Raw genomic sequence first — 18163 nt, 5'->3', positions numbered from 1 at the left:
GGCAGCGCTAAACATGTGCACTCCTCCAGGCAGGAAGCAACAGATATATAGAATTTCTTTGGGGTTGTTTAATACTTTTTTTCCTCACCCATTGATTAGATTCTGGATCATACACTTCTGTTTTGTGCTAGACCGTAAGTTAGTTGTTCAATCCAGACTATGTTCATATTAGCGAAGAAAATGAAATAGAGATATATTTTTGCTGCACATGAAATTTTTCTTGATATTTGTTTGGTCATTGACCAACAGTGCTTTCCCCATAAAATAGGATGTTATATTCATGTTTTCTGTTACTTTAATTTTAAAATCATCCATGGCTTTAACTTGAATTGCTTTAAAAAATAATCTCCCACTGTCTTCCAGTCTGGAAGAATTTTCTTTGACATCCGTGTTGGCAGTTGTTGAACACCATTTTGAAGGAAATCTTTGCCACAGATCTGCTCACTTTGAAACAAAATGTAGACTTTGTCTCCGTGTAGTTTTTCCACAGCATCAATGGAAGATTATGGGGGTGTACTAATAATATTACCTCTTTCCCCATCTACATTTAGTCCTCAGGAAGCTCTTCATACTATGCAACTGCCACATAATTAGCAAAATACATACTATTCGTGTTCTAAATATAATTTGTGTCAGTAATCCAAAAAGAAAACAGCAGAGAGCTGACTGGGGGTGGAGAGGCATTTAAACAGATTACATTCCCAGTTTTCATAAATACAGTCTTTACAGGTCTTCTAATGGAATATTTTTTAGCAGTGTCCAATGATTGAATCAGCCCAATAAATTTTAAACTAAAACGAGTGAAGTCCTTTAGAGCTGTCAGTCCATGAGTATTTTTGCATGTTACGTACCTTTGGAATTAGTTAGCCCTGTGTGCCTCTGACTTGAGTAATAAAGCTATTGCTTGAAATTTATTCCTGTTTAATTGTGGTATCTCTTTTAATTGTTTATAAGAACATCACAGAAGTCCACAAAAAATTTCCCCCTTCATGTCATAGACATGGGGAAGAAGAGTCAATTGAGAATTTTTCAAAAATTGAAAGTGTGCTTTTTTCACTTTCAGTTCAGTAAGTGGGAAATGGCTTAGCAAATACAAGCCATTCTTTCCCAGACAAGGAAGAGGTAAGGATTAATGAAAACTAAGATGAAGGAAAGAATGAATTTGTGGAGAAGGAAGTTACCTTTCACTGTTTTCCAATTTTATCAGTCAGTTTTTATTCGTCACATAAGTACTCTTAACTGCTGTGTCCCCGTAAGTGCACAGGAATCAGAACCTACCTTCATCTCTTCCAAAGATATAACAAACAGCTTCAGAGCTGTATTCCCTTTCTTCCTTCCAGATAAAAGGTGGTACCGTGGGGCAAATGCTTCATGATTCACTGGGAAAGAGAATGGGACCTTTGTCACATTGGGAGCCGGGGCAGGAGGGGTTGACCAAGTTCCTTTGTAGTCTGAGCCAGACATGGGTATTGAAAAACAGTTGATTCAAATAGGCTTTGCCCATATTACGGGAAAAATGGCATGGATTTATTACTGACCTAATTTCTGCACTCAGCAGCCTGAAGCTTGTTGTAGTCTGGACTTTTGTGGGTTCTGGTTTTGGGGTGGTTCTTGTTTCTGAGTGATTTAAAGATCAACCTGGAAGAAGAAGATCAGAAAGCTTTTGAGATTGCTTTAGGAATTAAAGACACTGTAAGGGGAAAAAAACCCAAAGCCCTGTATCAAGGCTAACAGGTCACCACTATCCCCTCTCCTGTTTGAGAAATTAGCCAGTGCTAGGAGTGATTGTCGCATTTAGGCAATAGTGTACCATGCCTGTGTGGAAGTAATGATACTTGATTTAAATAATCTCTGCAATATCTTGATTAGGTTGCATATTTCCGGTAGCACCCCTTGCATGAAGCTAGATTTATGTTGTGTTGTAACTTTAAGAGGAGCTTTCACTCTGATTGCTCTGTACCTACGTGTGTGCAGAGAAAACATGGGGCATGTAGTGTGGCTGCTTTCTCCTTTAGTGGCTGTGGCTGTGCCTGCGGTCTAACTCAGCTGAGGAAGAGGGAAGGGAGACCACCTGTGTTCTGTACTTCTCTGTATTAGAGATGTAGGACTTCTGTTGCTGACAGTCCTGTTCTCTGTGATTACCCTAATTAAATCTGAAGGGAAGTTGTGAAGTAGCTCAGAACTGCACATGGACATCTGTTGTTCCATGTTCTGTGACAAATTCCGTTCCTGGTTGCATTGGCTTAAAAATAGTATGAGCACGTGGGCTTATTCGGGCGTGGTTCCTTCTCCATTAAACACAATTTCATACAGTGTTTTTGGCTAGATTAGTAGCTCCTAGCCTTTTCATAGATAGGTCTCATTACCGCCATTCATTCCTGTATTTTTCTCCATCTTTTTTCTGCTTCTGCATTCTCACGCTTTCTGTTTTTACCTCTGTTCCTCATCACTGGTTCTAGCAGCGCCAGCTATAAGCAATAATAAGCTTGACCAAGCTTATTAACATGTAGTTCTGGTGTGACTCATTGTTGAGAATTAATAGACTGGATATTAGGTCTGGATTTTGATGTTATGTTGCCCTGCAGGATCTGGACAAGAAGCCATTTTAATATGGATGATATAAACACATGGTTCGTTCATGGATGGCAGCTTTCCTCGTGGCAGTGATATTTTTGCATTTGCTTTCTGTCAGTGAATGGCAGACTCGTCCTGAGTGATGCTGAACTGTTCTCCGAGTTGTATGTTAGCTCTCGTGTTCTAGGGTTTGAAGGGTTTTCCTTTGCTTACTCTTTTTTTTCCCTCCTTTAGACCATTTCATGTGGAGCCTACAAACATAGTCAGTGTGAACGATGACACGCAAAGAGTCACTGATGAAGCTTCAGCAATGAATAAGCGGATTCATTACTACAGCAGGCTCACGTCTCCTGCAGACAGGGCATTGGTAAGGCAAAGACAGGGCCAGAGTAACTGAGTGGTCTTTGACATGTTGTGCCTAGGTTTATAAAAGAAGCACAAATAAAGGAAGGGGGAGAACTGCTCTGTAGCTTGCTTTGAAGTAAATATCTAGTAGCTGAGTGCCTTAACAAGGTCTTACGTTATCACAAGTTGTGGTTGGCTTGTTGTGCAATGCCTTCACCATCCAAAGAAGACATACAAACAGCTTGAATTTTGTAACAGTGGTCCAGGCTGCCCAGATGTGTGTACTCATTTCTCCCATGTTTAAGAGGATTTAAGCAGTGGTCAGCTGCAATGATTGAACTAGCATGATTTGTGCATAGTATGTTACACACATTTTGCAGAAGAAAAATCTTTTTCTGCTGTCTAGCTAAAAATCATATCAACTTCTTTTTTCATGGGGAGAAAATTAATGTAGTCTGAACTTTTTTTTTAAGAAAAAAAACCAAAACCAAACAAACACTTTTCATTGAGAGATTTTTGTGATTTACAACAGTTGGCTTGCTGTATTTGGGACCATAGTTATGTTGGTGTTACTAATAAGTTGGGTTTTTTTATCCATTTGTTAGATTGCTCCTGATCACGTACTTCCAGCTCCTGATGAAATCTACGTGTACAGTCCATTAGGAACTGCTTTTAAAGTTGACAATTGCACAGATGGCTATGGTAAAAACTCCAGTATAGTGACAATGTATGTTAAGCACCTTGCCATATATTAGCCAGATAATGCATTACTATTGAACGTTCTATATTGTATTCATAACTATTGTAGCTAAGAGGATATTTTGAAGTAAAATTGCTTCTTAAATTATTCACTGACTGTTTTTCTTTTCTTCCTAGATTCATGATATGGAATACAATGATGGGTACATCTATATTAAGTATTCCATGGGGAATAAAACAGGTAAAACTATGACAAATGCATGCATATGAAAATGTTTTTGGCAACATGGCTTGCTCTTAATTTTTCTGTAGTGTTATTGATAAAGACAGTAAACTCTATTTGTCGCTCTTAACAGGCAGGCTTTACTTCTGGAATCATTCTCATCTTACTGATGGGCATTTTGACTCTTTATTGCTGCTACAGAGTTGTGAAATCACGGAAAATGATACGTAAGAGACACAAAGCTTCATAACGCAAATATTTCCATTAAGTGTGAAATACAGAGGTCTAATAGATTCTTAGTTTGTCTATATATTTACTATATGTTAGACCTGACCTGCAAATAAAAGCTGTTCCTTTGAATGTCACCCTACTTTTGTAGTCTGGATCTGAACTCTGTAGGATAAATATCTGTCTGCCCTTATTAGATTATCCTTCAGTTCCTTGGGACCTAAGTGTTATAGCCAAACACAAACTCTTAGCAAGCAAGGCTTCAGATCTGCACTTACTAAGTGTTTGGGGACTTATGGTGTTAGAGGCTTCCCTTCTTCTCCATAAGCACTGTCCAGTTGTCTACATGTATTTCTGATCATGTTCCATAGTGGAACATCATGGGCTGTAGCTGCATCCACTTGTGTTGTATGCCTGTACTACCCTAATATTTGTATATATGCTATGTTGAAAGCAATTTATGGACAATTGCTTCACTGACAGTGGTTCTACTTAGAAGGTACTTTTATTGTTCAAAACTCACCTTGCAGCTCTTGTAGGTGGTGTTTTTATGCATAAACTAACCCCTCGCTTGCTCAAATAAAGGAAGTTAAGACCTTCAGTTTGTGACAGCCTGTTGCAGGGCATTGTTGAGGACTAGTTCCTGGTCTGGCCTACTTTGCTGTAACTCCTGCAAAAGGCTTTAGCTGCAAATGCATGGCTGCATTTTTGCCACCACGTCTTATTCCAGTGCTTCTGGAAGTACTCAAAGTAGTAGTATGGCCACAATAAAAGCTTCTAATTCTTCAGGCTCCTTCAGTCAAACACCTAATGAGTATTGTACTTCAAGGTTAACAGCCATCATCTTAGCCCTTGGAAGCACTGTGAATTTGTGTCAGAATATTCTGGAACAAGAATGCATCCTGTCATGAAGAGTTCTGCTGACTCTGATATAACATTATGTTTCCATTTTTTTATCTTCTTTAGCTTTAATAGATACCTCAAACTGGGAATTCCCAGATGTTTGCAAGTATTACTTTGGATCCTTTGGTCAATGGTCAAGCCTCTTATTTTCTATGGTATCACTTGTTGGAGCCATGGTTGTTTATTGGGTGCTTATGTCCAACTTTCTGTTCAACACAGGGAAGTTTATATACAGTAAGTATACATTTTTGATTAACTTTTGCAGCTGTCTTGTGGAAAGACTAAGAATTTGCTTTATACTGAAAAAGGATTTTCTATTTCACTTAATCTTGATTTTTCTGTTACTTTTCATGAAAAGTCAAGTGAGAATAAGTAACTCTGTGGAGTTACTGGTATAATTGTGTTTGTTTTCAAAGCCAGTTTCTCAATCCCTCTCGTAAAGTAGGGTTTTAATGAAAGACAAAGTACCAATTATCTGATTTGCATATCAGTAATGAGGCTTCTTGGTGTAGCTTAAACAACCCAAACCTGGTTGCTTGTTTCCACTTTGTATTTTCTCTCCCCCCTTGTTTGCATAGGTGTAACTCTTTGAACAGTCATATAACAGGGTAGGCTGTTGAAATGATACAGGTTAATGGAAAAGAATCTAGTTTCATCCTAGATTTCAGCAAACACACTTAACAGTGCTGCCGTACAGAAAGTTTCTGCAACCATCCCTGAAGGAACGATGTACTGTAGCACTGTGAAAGAATGATTCTTAGACTGGCAGTGCTATAAAAGAAAACGTATTGGTTATTTACACCCTTGTACATGCACAGACACACAAGCTTTTGTGGATACAATCAATTAGGTATGTAGAGTTGTGGGAGTAAATGATGGAACTGAGGACTTTGCAAATGTGATTCATAGTGTTGAATAGTACAACGAAGACTTAAGAGTTTCTGTTTTGGAGGTAATTAACAAATCTCTGAGCCAAATAATAGCACAGACACTTACACCGCTTAAACAACATTTAATTAGTGTTCCTACCATCCCTGAAGGATGTACTTTACTTTATTGGTTAATGACTGATGTATTTTACAGCTGACCTAATTCATATGTTGTTATGGCAGTGTGGGGTTTTTTAATAAGGTTAGCACTTTAATCCTAAATTATTCTAAACCAAATAACTCCGATTCTAATAAGCAAACCAGAATGATCAAAACACTTCCTTTTCTAGGAAAAAGGTCCTGCTTTTATCTGAAATTGGCATGTTACTTTATCACTTACCTGTATTTGTTAGGGGTTCCCATTGAAGTTGTTTGCTCTGTGACAACTTTTAGTCATTGGATTCTTGTCCTAACTTTCATTGTGGCTACTTAATTACTAGGTTATAAAATGGGTAATAGGATGTAGGTTTGACACAATGGCATCTTCCAGCCATGCGTTTCTAAGTTATTCTAAGCAGGCTACTGTATATAATTCTAGTACATTCAGATGTCTTTTTAAAAAAGCTGCATGCACAATTTAGGTGGGAACAAATTGATTTCCTAAGGGAGGATGGTCTAGAAAGTAGTGGTACGCAAAGAGCGCAAGAACTGCAAGCCAAGTATGATATCCTGTCTTTTTTTTTTTTTTTTTGAAGTGTCCCATGCTTTTGTTCTCTTTCTGTTTTATGAAACAGAAATAAATCCACAAATGCAATTGCTAGTCCTAAAACATTTTTTAAGTACAGAGGAAACATAAGTTGGCTATCCATCTATGATTTTACAGTGCTCTAATTCTGTAAGAGCTATCAATTCTTTTGATGGCTTCACACCAAGTAATTTTTTTTTTTTTAAGTACCAACGAAAAACAGAGGCGAAATGAGGAGGTGATGAATGATTTTAATTAAATCTTCTGACTGTTATGTACACTGAACTGATATCAGTCAGTATGGGAAACTCAGTTGTGATTCAGGGTGTCATAAAACAAAATGAGGAAACAAAAAATAGTTTGCTTCCCACAAGACTTTTTGGTCTCTTTATAAGAAACAAGCTTCAATTAATTGCATTTTAAATATCTGAGGCCTACTGCCCAAGTTGATTTTCTGTGTGCATAATGCTCCCACATGCAGCAGCAGCAAATTTTAACCAGAGACATGCTAATTAAATTTCCACGCTGATGGGCATTTTCTGTGTGTGTATATATACATAAATATAACAGAATTCTATGCCATACTCTCATGCTGGTGAAATTGCAGAAACTTGAAAATATCTGGTGTGTCAGAGCAGTAAAGTAGCACAGGAGTGTACTGGAAAAAAAATATTTCTAGAGATGAGTGTAGATAGTGAAACTTAAACCCTTTTCCAGAGGTTCACTTCTTTAAAATATAACATGGAAAAAGCATCCCACAGAGCATCTTCTGAAAAAAAAGATTAGAAAAATGAGTAGGGGAAGCTTTTTCCATATAATACCATCTGGACTATGGGTATGGTTGCATGCCCTTTTTTTCTGTCTCAAAATAGGCTGGTTTTGAGATGCATCTCCTGACTAACCTCCTGTACAACACTGCAGACAGAGGAGCTGGGACAAAGCAGAAGCGTGCTGAGGGAGCAGGAGTGAGCAGCTGGGAGGGGAGGCTTGGGAACCTCATAAATGGACAGGGCTGCTGAGAAGAAAGTAGTGCAGTGTGGGCTCCCTTAATACACTTCTAGAAGAAAGTTTTAAAATATCCACTTAGGGTTGAGGGGAGTGCAAACTGCTGTATCACACCTCTGATGTAATTTTCAAAAATATTTCCTTTCTTAATTCTTATCAAGTCAACAGATAAAAGCCTAATAGCAAGTTTGGGATGTTGATAGTACGATTTTCTTCTTCTTTTCAGACTTTGTTCATGACATTAATGTAACAGATATTGTTCCTGGCACGAATGGAAGTAACAAAGGTAAGAAGAACCTACTAGTATTGTGTTTCCTGGTTTGGGCTGGTGGTGTGGGTTTAAAGGCAAATCATCATGTTTCCATGCCTAATCACATTCCAGTTATAAAGTGCATATCATAAGTTCTAACTACCTGTTTTTAAAAAAACTGTAATTTTCTATCTGGGATTTGTACTTCCACAAATAACCACACACTTGGAAAGGTTAACAATTAGGGGAAACAAAAAAAAAAAAAAAAAAGAAAGTGAGGGTGGGAATAAGGATTAAAAAGCAAACTACAAGTTTATGTATACACAGATAGATCCTCCTTAAAACCATGAATGTTAGACCTCTTAACAGTTGTTGCACAATGAGGAATTGCCTTAAGGAATTTTAACTTTCGGACCCTAAAATTGAAGCACATCAGATCTGTTCACTGTTTAAAATCTTGGCTGGGGCATCTTTGCTCATCACCACCTCTGTAGCAACATTCTTATTTTAAAAAGAGGCTGTAAGAACAGATTTAATGATGCTAAGCAGAAAAAGAAACAAGTGTCAGGCTAGCTACATGACTGTCCGTATGTGTTTTGTGAGGAGTCTGAGATTCGAACAGCTAAAGGAAGAAGCTTCAGTCAAGTATGAAGATGGGTTTGTTGAGAATTCTTAAGTAGGCAGAATACTGTACAATGAAGACAGGAGCTATGCATTGTCAGCCTGTGGTCTTTCTGCCTATATATAGTAACTGAATACGTAGTGCTTCATTATGAAGCAGAAAATTTTCTCTATCCTGGGTGCTTATGGGAGTGGGGAAACATTTCAGTACCAGGCGGACAGCTGTGTGTCACACTAGCTGCAGCCATGTTTCTGGAGAGCAGCTGTTGGAGTCAGGCAAAGAAGTTGAGAAATAATTCTGAAAACCAGTTGATTTGCATTTGAGCTAGTGTTGAATTCTGTTTCTCCTACAGTCCTCACCAGCAAAGCATCAATAGCTGCTGCAGTGTTTTCTCTTGTGCTCTTTCCTGCTTCTGTTGTTCTGTTCCATTCTTATGCAGCAGGGGGTATATCTTGGAGACAAAGTAGACAACTATATTCCACAGCATCCTCCAGCAACTGGAAGATTTAAAGCAGCTGCTTCACAAAGTTAAGGGCTGCCAGATGCTCAAATGACTCTTGGCAGGGCATTCAGGGATACCAAGGAGATCAGTAAGAACAAAAGCATTTTTTAAGGTCTGTGAAACAATCCTCTTATAAGCAATGGAGAGAAAGCAGATGAGAAAACTGGAAGTAACATAATGGCCTCTCAAGAAATTTGACAGAACACTTTTTACACCTTTGCATTTGTAATAGAACAAGCATGCAGCCAATGTGGGAGGAAGACTATCAAGTATTGTGAGAATGCCAAAATTTAAAATAAGACATTATGAGAATAAGAAGACAGTTCATATTTCAATAGGTAACTTTGTAGGCATGTATTAGAAAAAAATGCTGATAGCAACAAAGTCAAATAAACATATTTTATCATGGGATCTTTTTGTTTGGTTGGATTTGTTCCAGTCTCTTGTTCAGGTGCTGCCATTGATCAGCCACCATGGAACAGGAGTGTGACGATCCCTTTTGGCAGTGTTATTGGTGCATATCTTAAATTGCTTCTGTTGTGCTGTCTAGCAGTAGGGTACTTGCACCTGGCATGGCACCACGATGACAGGGTGGTTTAGTTCAGTGTATGAGTTTTAGACCTGACAGCTGTTGTAGTAGCTTTCTTGTCATCCTTAGTTTGTGTGTTCCCAGAACAATGTATAGTAGTAATATAGGCTCTTCTGTACACACATGCACCTGCATCTGGGCTCATATGATCTTACTGAAGTGTGCAGGGACAGATTACAGTGCTAAACACACAGCCAGAAGTAGAGGTGTGTTGCCATGACTTGATTCCAGCAGGTGCATGTAGGCACTGAACACATCTAGTTAGAGGTACGTGACCCTGAAGGCTGATGGTATGCTACAGCTCAGGCTTCAGACAAATTGGGTTTTTTGTTGTGCTCAGCTGAAAGACCTGTAGCACTTGTCCACTTAAAGTGCAAGGTGGGTAGCAGTGAAATCTTAGTGCTGAACTCCTGATAAAAAAAAAAAAACAAGTAGAAGCTAGGAACTGAGTTGTCAAACATTGCTTTTGAGTGGTCCTATTGCCCATAGGTAAAACAGTCTGCAGAAATTTTGGGATCTTGGCCGTGAAGATTCTGTGCGAGTAAAACCCTATTAATCTGTGGATATTTTTCTTTTCCTTTCTTCCAGTCATTTGTCCAAGTGCTGCTAGCAGTCACCCCCCACAGAACAGGAGTGTGATGTTCTCTTCTGGAAACAATACAGGTTTTGAACTCTTCGAGGAGTGGTGGGACAAATCACAAACAGTACCATTTTACCTGATTGCTGTTCTTCTACCCCTGCTAAACCTGAAGTCTCCGTCCTTCTTTGCAAAATTTAATGTCCTAGGTAGGTAACAAATACTATTAAAGCATTGGTTCATCGTGGCTAAAACGTATAGAAAACAGTGAAAGCTACTCCAATGAGTAGAATCATAGAATAGAATTATAGAATCATTTGGGTTGGAAAAAACCTTTAAGATCATTGAGTCCAACTGTAAACCTAATGTTGCCATGTCCACCACTAAACCATGCCCCTAAGCACTATGTCTACACATCTTTTAAATACCTCCAGGGATGGTGATTCCACCACTTCCCTGGGCAGCCTGTTCCAATGCTTGACAAGCCTTTCAGTGAAGATGTTTTTCCTAGTAGCCAAACTAAACTTCCCCTGGTGCAACTTGAGGCTGTTTCCTCTTGTCCAGTCACTTGTTACTTGGGGGAAGAGACCAACATCCACCTCTCTCAAACCTCCTTTCAGGTAGTGGTAGAGAGCAATAAGGTCTCCCCTCAGCCTCCTTTCCTCCAGGCTGAACAACCTCAGTTCCCTCAGCCTCTCCTCATAAGACCTGTGCTCTAGACCCTTCACCAGCCTAGTTGCTCTTCTCTGGACACGCTCCAACACCTCAATGTCATTCTTGTAGTGCGGGGCCCAAAACTCGACACAGTACTTGAGGTGGGGCCTCACCAGTGCTGAGTACGGGAGGATGATCACTTCCCTAATCCTGCTGGCCACACTATTGCTGATACAAGCCAGGATGCTGTTGGTCTTCTTGGCCCCCTGGGCACACTGCTGGCTCATATTCAGCCGGCTGTCCACCAACACCCCCACGTCCTTTTCTGCTGCGCAGCTTTCCAGTCACTCTTCCAGTAGTTTGCTGACAGCACATGTTGTGCCTCAAGCGTGGTTAGCTGGTTGGTTTGTTAATAACCCACAGGATTTCTACCCTGTCTTGATTGAGTCTTACAGTTAATAGGGAGTTAATTTTTTTTCCTTTGCTCCCTTGATAATCCTGTAAAACAAGTTTCACTATATTTACAACAGAGTGTCCCAAATGGTGGTACACATACTACTATGCAGCATTTGTTGCGTACTACCTTGGCACAGTCAGGCATACCCTTCCTCATCTGGTAAACATTTCAACACAGGCAGTTACTTCTAAAGATTAATTGCTTCTGACCTGAAGTCATTTGCTACCAATCAGTTGATTAATTAATTACATCAGTCAATCAGTGTAAGCTGCTGCTGTGCTTTGCCCCAGCTCCAAATACCCTGGCCTATTCTATGCTACAAGGACGAAAATTGTGACTTCTCCTTGCTTCCGTGTCTTGAGATAGAAGACCAAGGCAGGTGGGCTTGGTAAAGTGCATAAAGCACATGGGTGATGGGTGGGGTTGGTCACAGTTTATGGAGTAGAAGAGGTCTAAGGGCATAGCATTGAAGCCCATGATGAAGAGAAGGGGAAAAGGAGATGGGGATCACAGAACGGGTTGAAAAACATGGAGACGTATTGTAAAGGAGGTAGAGGACAGGGAATTGAGGGTCTAGTTTGTCCTCTGTTCCAGTGCAACATTTAATTAGAGCTTGGATCTGCTGTTGCTGGAACCACCAAATGAAAATACAGCACAGGAACTTGGGTAGGTGATAGTGCTTCTGTGTAAAAAGTCGGGGTTTTATGTAGACTAGATATAATATTAGGGATAAGAAAATATTTTATCAAGTACCATCTAGCCATAACTGTATCTGTTTTTAAAAAGAAGCACATTATTGTAGGCAACTATTTTTTTTACTTGAGAACCCGAGTATTAAAATATGAAATCTGTCATAGCTACAGTAGATTATTATGTAATTTAGCTGTTCAAAGTTGCCTCAATTTTTGTAAACCTTGAAGTTTGTAGGACAAGAAAAAATGGAAGGAAATTTTTGAGATGCTTAAATGAATCTTAATAGAGAGCTATTTATCTTTACACCTACAGAAACCCAAATCATTAGGAAACTATGGAATATTTTAGCTGTTAAACTGATTCTCAAGTACAGAACCTTTTTTGTTTCCAATTTCTTGACTATGCTCTGTGTAATCAAATGATCATTTCTTCAGTTTATTTTTTAACCTTGGAGATACTGCTAGAATGAAATAATGTCTTAGCTGAATCTGTATTCTAAACTGTAAAAATGCTGTTTCTTTGTGTTTACTTACTTATAGCTTGTTTTCTGGTGACTGGCAGTATTATTGACCAGGAGTTTGCATCGCAGTAGCCTCAATTACTGTTGCACAGTTTCCTTCAATTTTTAGGGAGTTATTCTTCTGCCCTTATCTCTTTCAAATGGCAGGAGCCAAGATCATATCCTCTCCATGCTGAAAGCTTGCATTGGGTGCAAGTGCATTGTTCTTTCTCTCTGACCTACAAAAGACATAAATCAAAATAAAATTTATACCTAGCCTATGTTTTTAAGAATGTATATCAACTCTAAGTGTTTGGGCTACTGGAAACTAGTTGGAAGGAGCAGGAATAAAACACAATGTAAATACTTTTCAACTGCCCCATGGCTTTTGTCTTTTGCAGGTACGGTTTCTGTTGTCTACTTAGTTTTTCTGGTTACTGTAAAGGCCGCTCGTCTGGGAATCCACTTAGAATACAACTGGTTTACAGAGAATGATTTTTTTGTACCAGGTAAGATAGTTAAAATGCAGTAATGAAGCATATGTATGATAGGCTTAAGATTTTTTTAAAGCAGTTCATTAATTACTTTCTCATTCATCTTATAACACATCTGTGATATAAATAAAGTGAGGAAACGCTGTCTGATGTTGCATTTAGAGGCTCAGGAAGGATCCCTTGTGACAAAGTGACAAGGAATCCCTTTTCCAGTGATTTTCCTTAATTAGGAGACAGTATCAACACTGGAGGGGGAGTGTCCATCAGAGGTATCTCCAACATATATCATGTGACAAGGAGTTTGCCATAGTCCTGTTTTGCCTATATTATAATAATTTCTAGGTGCACCATTTTCAGATCACGCCTGTTTCAGCAGCAATTACAAATGACAAACCGTAGACAAACTGGTAAAGGTGTTGTAAGTTCTTCACACACTGTCTTACTTAAATGAACTAGCTCATTCACCACCATTTATCAGTACAATTTTCCTGTACTTCGCAATCTATCTCAGGTTTTATCCCATAGTCTTAGCTCTTCTCTTTTAACCACCCATTAGCTCTCCAGTATGTTACTTTTCTTTTCTTGAATGTTGTTTTGGTGGCTGTTTGTTCTTTCCAAATTAGTGTTACAAATTACTGTGTAAGATGTCACAGTCATAAACAGTGGTATTACATGAACAAATAGTCTAAAGAGATCAGTTTCTTGTTTTAGGGGGCCTGGAATGAGCGATCTGGTATGAGATCTTAGCTGTTTTTACAGTACCTTTTACAACAGGCAGAAAGGTATGACCAGTTAGCTCCAAGGAGGTGTGTCCTGTACTATTGAATTCTCTCCCTCCTTCTGTTCTTAGAAACGAGGATATTTTGTCCTTCTTTAAAAGTTACTTATTTACTTCATGCAAAATTCAGAGATACGCACCTTCTTAGTGTTTCTTTTGTGGGTTTGTGCATTTTTGGTTTCCCAGTCACAATAACCACTCTACTAACGGTTTTACGTATGGGTTGCAGACTACTGTTAGGTCCACTAGTGTAGACTTGGAGAAGAAAACAGGAATAACTTTAAACATTGGGATGGGTTTTGAATTACTGTAGCAAGATAGAGAACAAAAAGAAACACCAGACTTGTTCCGTGTTTCTAATAGAATATGATCTAATTTGTGGAATCATGGTAACGCACTGTGGCAACAAGAGTACCAACTTGGTGAGTAAGCTACAGATAGTAGGTAGTTGAGTGAAGTTATTGATATGAAATTCAACTGATTGTGAAGTGTGTTCACATCACAGTTGCAGTGGTCGTGCAGCTACTTAATCTTTGTCTTCTCCTGCCACTCCCTTTGGCTTGATTCAGCTCTCTAGTTGAACTAAAATTGATCTGGCACAATAATAAGCAGAACAAACAGCTTAGCTAGTGTATTCCATTTATGTTTGGCAAAGAGGTCTGCTCAAAACTCAGTATTCCCCTTCTCCACCTCCTAGCCCCTAGCTATCATCAAATCTGTTTGCTCATTTTTCCATAACTGCTGAAGGTCATTCCTTCCTCATCTCAGCCAGGCATTCAGAACCCTATTTCAGGACCTGAATGCCAAGAAACGAGTGAAAGGCTATGTAAAACAGTTTCTTCAGTTGTTCATGTCACCAAGAAAAAAAAAAAAAATTGTCCTTTCTGGCTGTGTCTTCAAAGCCAGGGAATTTTTGCTGAGTCTTCTGCAGTCCAAAGTTAAAGCATAATATTGCTCTAGCCAGGCATTCAGAACCCTATTTCAGGACCTGAATGCCAAGAAACGAGTGAAAGGCTATGTAAAACAGTTTCTTCAGTTGTTCATGTCACCAAGAAAAAAAAAAAAAATTGTCCTTTCTGGCTGTGTCTTCAAAGCCAGGGAATTTTTGCTGAGTATGACTGTGTGCAAGACCATTGCAGATGCTTTGAGGATGAACTGGATTATCTCTGTAATTCCCTAAGAATCCTCCTGACTACTGCAGCATAAGTGCAAACTTAAAGATAGGTGTAGGTAATTCTGAAACAGTGCTATCTATGCTATCTATTTTCCTCCATCGCTGTGTTTACTTTCAGGCAGCTAACAAGCTGCTTTTGTCTCCAGTTTAAAAATTTGGATTTCAAAGCACTGGACAATTAGCAGCTGCATTAATCACCTAACTTATTTTGTATGACATTATTCTTAATGCTACCTGTAAGTAGAAATGATACTCAAGCGTGTGCTGCTCAGACAGTAGATAGACAACAATGTTTGGTCTTGCTCCGTTGACAGCATGGAAACATGGTTTTAACCTGAACTGCCTCAGCAGGTAGTCTTCAAATGCTCACATGGCCTCATATCTACTGACTCTTCCTGAGAATGCAGGAGAAAATTTGCCCAAGCTAGGGTTCACTGACAAACCCATGTAAACTGGAAACCAGCCTAAAATCTAAGAAATCTAAGAAATCAGGTTTTAAGCATCTTGAATTTCAAGTCCAAGATCTGTTAAGCAGTCCTAGTCTAAAATGTGTTATAGCATGACACATGCGCTGCGGGCCACTAAGAAGTGGAGCAGCCAGTAGTTTAATTATTTTGGCAACGTGACTGGTACTGCTAAGAGACAGATGAAGCATGTAGCTAATGCATACAAATCCAGCTGCTGCTCATTGTTGTAGTGGTGGATGAAATGCGGTGCTGAAAGAGATTCTGAATCTGTCAGTTTGCTTTTTATTATTGAGATTGAAGTAGTGGATGGAAAACAAGGCCAAAAGTCGCTTGCGCTCTCAATTCTATCAGTAGCGCATCATGCTAGTTAGGTGTGTTGAAGATACAGTGAGTCCAGCCCTAGGGAAGGCATGTTCTGTCAACCTGGATGAGCCCTTCATTAATTGCCTGGGGTATGTTTACCTTGCTGACTTCATAGCACGTTAGACAAATCTTGTTTAAATATGTTTGCATGGAGCTCTCTGTGGTTTGATCTGTAAGGGTTTGTGAGTCCTTGATGAGTGTTTTGATATATTGCTGGATGCTTTCCAGAAGGTGAGCTAGCTGCGGGATCTCTAATTGCTGTTAACACTCTAAAGAGTACATATATCCATATATAATACCAAGAAAGAGGATGCTTTAATGATGTTACACATTGGTGAATTCCTAGACCAGTTGCAGCACTTCCAGAAACACAATCTTATGAACATAATCCTTCAAGTATTAAAAGAAGCAGAGCAATGCTATTCCCATGGAGACACACAAATAAATACATTTTTCATAGGTGCTGTAAGTTGCATGATAAGACAGGAAGTTGCTCTGCTTTTTTTCTGCCCTGGTTTGTAAGCAGAACCTCTTAAACACCTACAGATGTCATTTTTCCTCTGGTAGCATAAGTGACTTCTTAATAACAACAGATGCTCACAGAGCAAATAATTCCTTCCCGTCATCTCCCTGTTCAGGGACCAATAGATGTACAGCCTCACTGCAATCAATTCCTGCCTCAAACTTAAACTTCCAGTTAAACTGTTGAGAAGCAGAAAAGTTTGTATGCGTAAATCCTAGATTAACCTAATAATATTTGATAGTTGAGGTCTCAAGAAACTTTGCTGGAGGGCGTGTTATTTGCTAACCACTGTCTTCATACATTTTGTACTTCCTGATTAAGTATCTTCATTGGCTATGGTCAAAGGTAAGATAGATTATACCATTCCAACGTGGAGGTTCATGCTTCTGCCAGCAAACTCTACAGCAATGTATGTCCTCTGCATTTTGGCATTTTTTGTTTCAAAGAACTAAGTTGTTAATGCTTTTTTTCCTCCCTTAGAGTTTAGAATTCTGTTCCCTCAGCTCACAGGGGTTCTTACACTTGCCTTCTTCATCCACAATTGTGTCATCACACTTCTTCAAAATAACAGGAATCAAGAAAACAATGTAAGTAATTTCACAATACTCTGCTGATTTGTATCTAGATTGCCAGGCGACACTAATTTTTTCCTGTCTGCATCTCTTGAAATCGATCCAGGGACTGTAATAGCTTCAGAAAATGTAACTCGCTCTTGTGATCTGATAAGAAACCAGTTATACATACTTTTCACTGGCTACCAACAAGTAACAGATGCATTGCAAATTTATTCAAATGAAAGCCTTGAGGAGTGTCCCAGACTTATTTGTGGTCAGGCTGGTATTAAATGGCCAAATGACACACAAGAGGCAGAAGGCTTGACAACGTTGTAAGACTCTAGAAAAAACGACCAATTTTAGAATGAAAAATGCTGGAGAATATTGGGTACAGGACTGATTTTAGCAGAGTCCTGAAAAACAGTGTCGGGGTCTAGATAATACCTTTTCTCACAGTTGCTTCAGTAGTTTTGTGTCACAATCCAAGTCAAGGTTCATAAAGAAGACTGACTGTATTTAGGAAGTCCTCAAAGTTGAAGCCTGGCTTTGAAATCTTTGCGATACGTAGCCTACGGACTGGTCCTTTGCCCTTGAAAAAGTAATGTACTGTTCATCCAGATGGAACTGCATTCTTTCTTAATATTTTGCCATTATAAAATACAAAATGGAGTAAACATGATGCAGACTTAGACTCCTACAGTACAATGTTAATGTAATTATTTTGATTATTTAATTTTTTCCTCCCTACTTTCCAGGGTTCTTGTCCAGCTTCATTAAAATCTTAGCCGTAAAGGTAACTACAATAACATACAAAGATTTAAAAATATTAGCTGTCTGAAAAACTGGTACAGAATCTCAGATTTGGTTGAGGTTGGAAGGGACCTCTACATGTCTGTCATCTTGTCCAGCCTCCTTGCTCAAGCAGGGCCACCTAGAGTTTGCCTACACAACACATCAGATAAAAGATACCCGATTTGGTTATTCAGAGGTAAAGTGCAGATTATGTGCCAGTGCAGTGAGATGACCTTTTGCTTTAGTAATCTGCATAGTTACTTTTTTGTCCCTGTGAACCAAGGCCAGCTTGCAAGTGACCACCTCTGCAAAGGAGTCATGAATTCTCCTCCAGGAAAGCTTCTTGGCGTTTATGGGCATTTCTGAAAATAGTTTAACAACTAAAGAGGGTGTTAGTGGAGCTCTGGAGAAAGAAAACTAAGTAAGTTTCTTCTCAGTTTTCTTAAGAGAATCTTAATATGTGGAAAAGGACAAGATTTCTCTTTCTCTTTAGCTGTGGCATTCAAATTCTAAAGGCATGATCACTCCAGCAATCAGGTCTGTATGCAGAGGAGGTCTAATGCCTCCATGCTACCTTCAATAGT

General features: G+C 39.0%; 1 protein-coding gene across 1 annotated transcript in view; it reads left to right on the top strand.

The window, feature by feature from the left end:
• SLC38A9 (solute carrier family 38, member 9) overlaps positions 1–18163 on the top strand; it is a 39040-nt gene that overhangs the window by 5374 nt on the left and 15503 nt on the right. The window contains exons 2-10 of the mRNA XM_009894201.1: positions 2809–2941; positions 3525–3646; positions 3796–3859; positions 3975–4068; positions 5036–5206; positions 7818–7877; positions 10143–10340; positions 12836–12943; positions 16714–16820. Of these exons, the coding sequence (XP_009892503.1) occupies positions 2809–2941; positions 3525–3646; positions 3796–3859; positions 3975–4068; positions 5036–5206; positions 7818–7877; positions 10143–10340; positions 12836–12943; positions 16714–16820 (1057 nt within the window). The remainder of the gene's footprint in view (positions 1–2808; positions 2942–3524; positions 3647–3795; positions 3860–3974; positions 4069–5035; positions 5207–7817; positions 7878–10142; positions 10341–12835; positions 12944–16713; positions 16821–18163) is intronic.

Source organism: Charadrius vociferus, unplaced genomic scaffold, assembly GCF_000708025.1.
Source record: "Charadrius vociferus isolate BGI_N301 unplaced genomic scaffold, ASM70802v2 scaffold70, whole genome shotgun sequence".
NCBI lineage: Eukaryota > Metazoa > Chordata > Aves > Charadriiformes > Charadriidae > Charadrius > Charadrius vociferus.
Note: the sequence above shows the minus strand (reverse complement) of the source record. Positions and strands in the feature narration are given on the sequence as shown.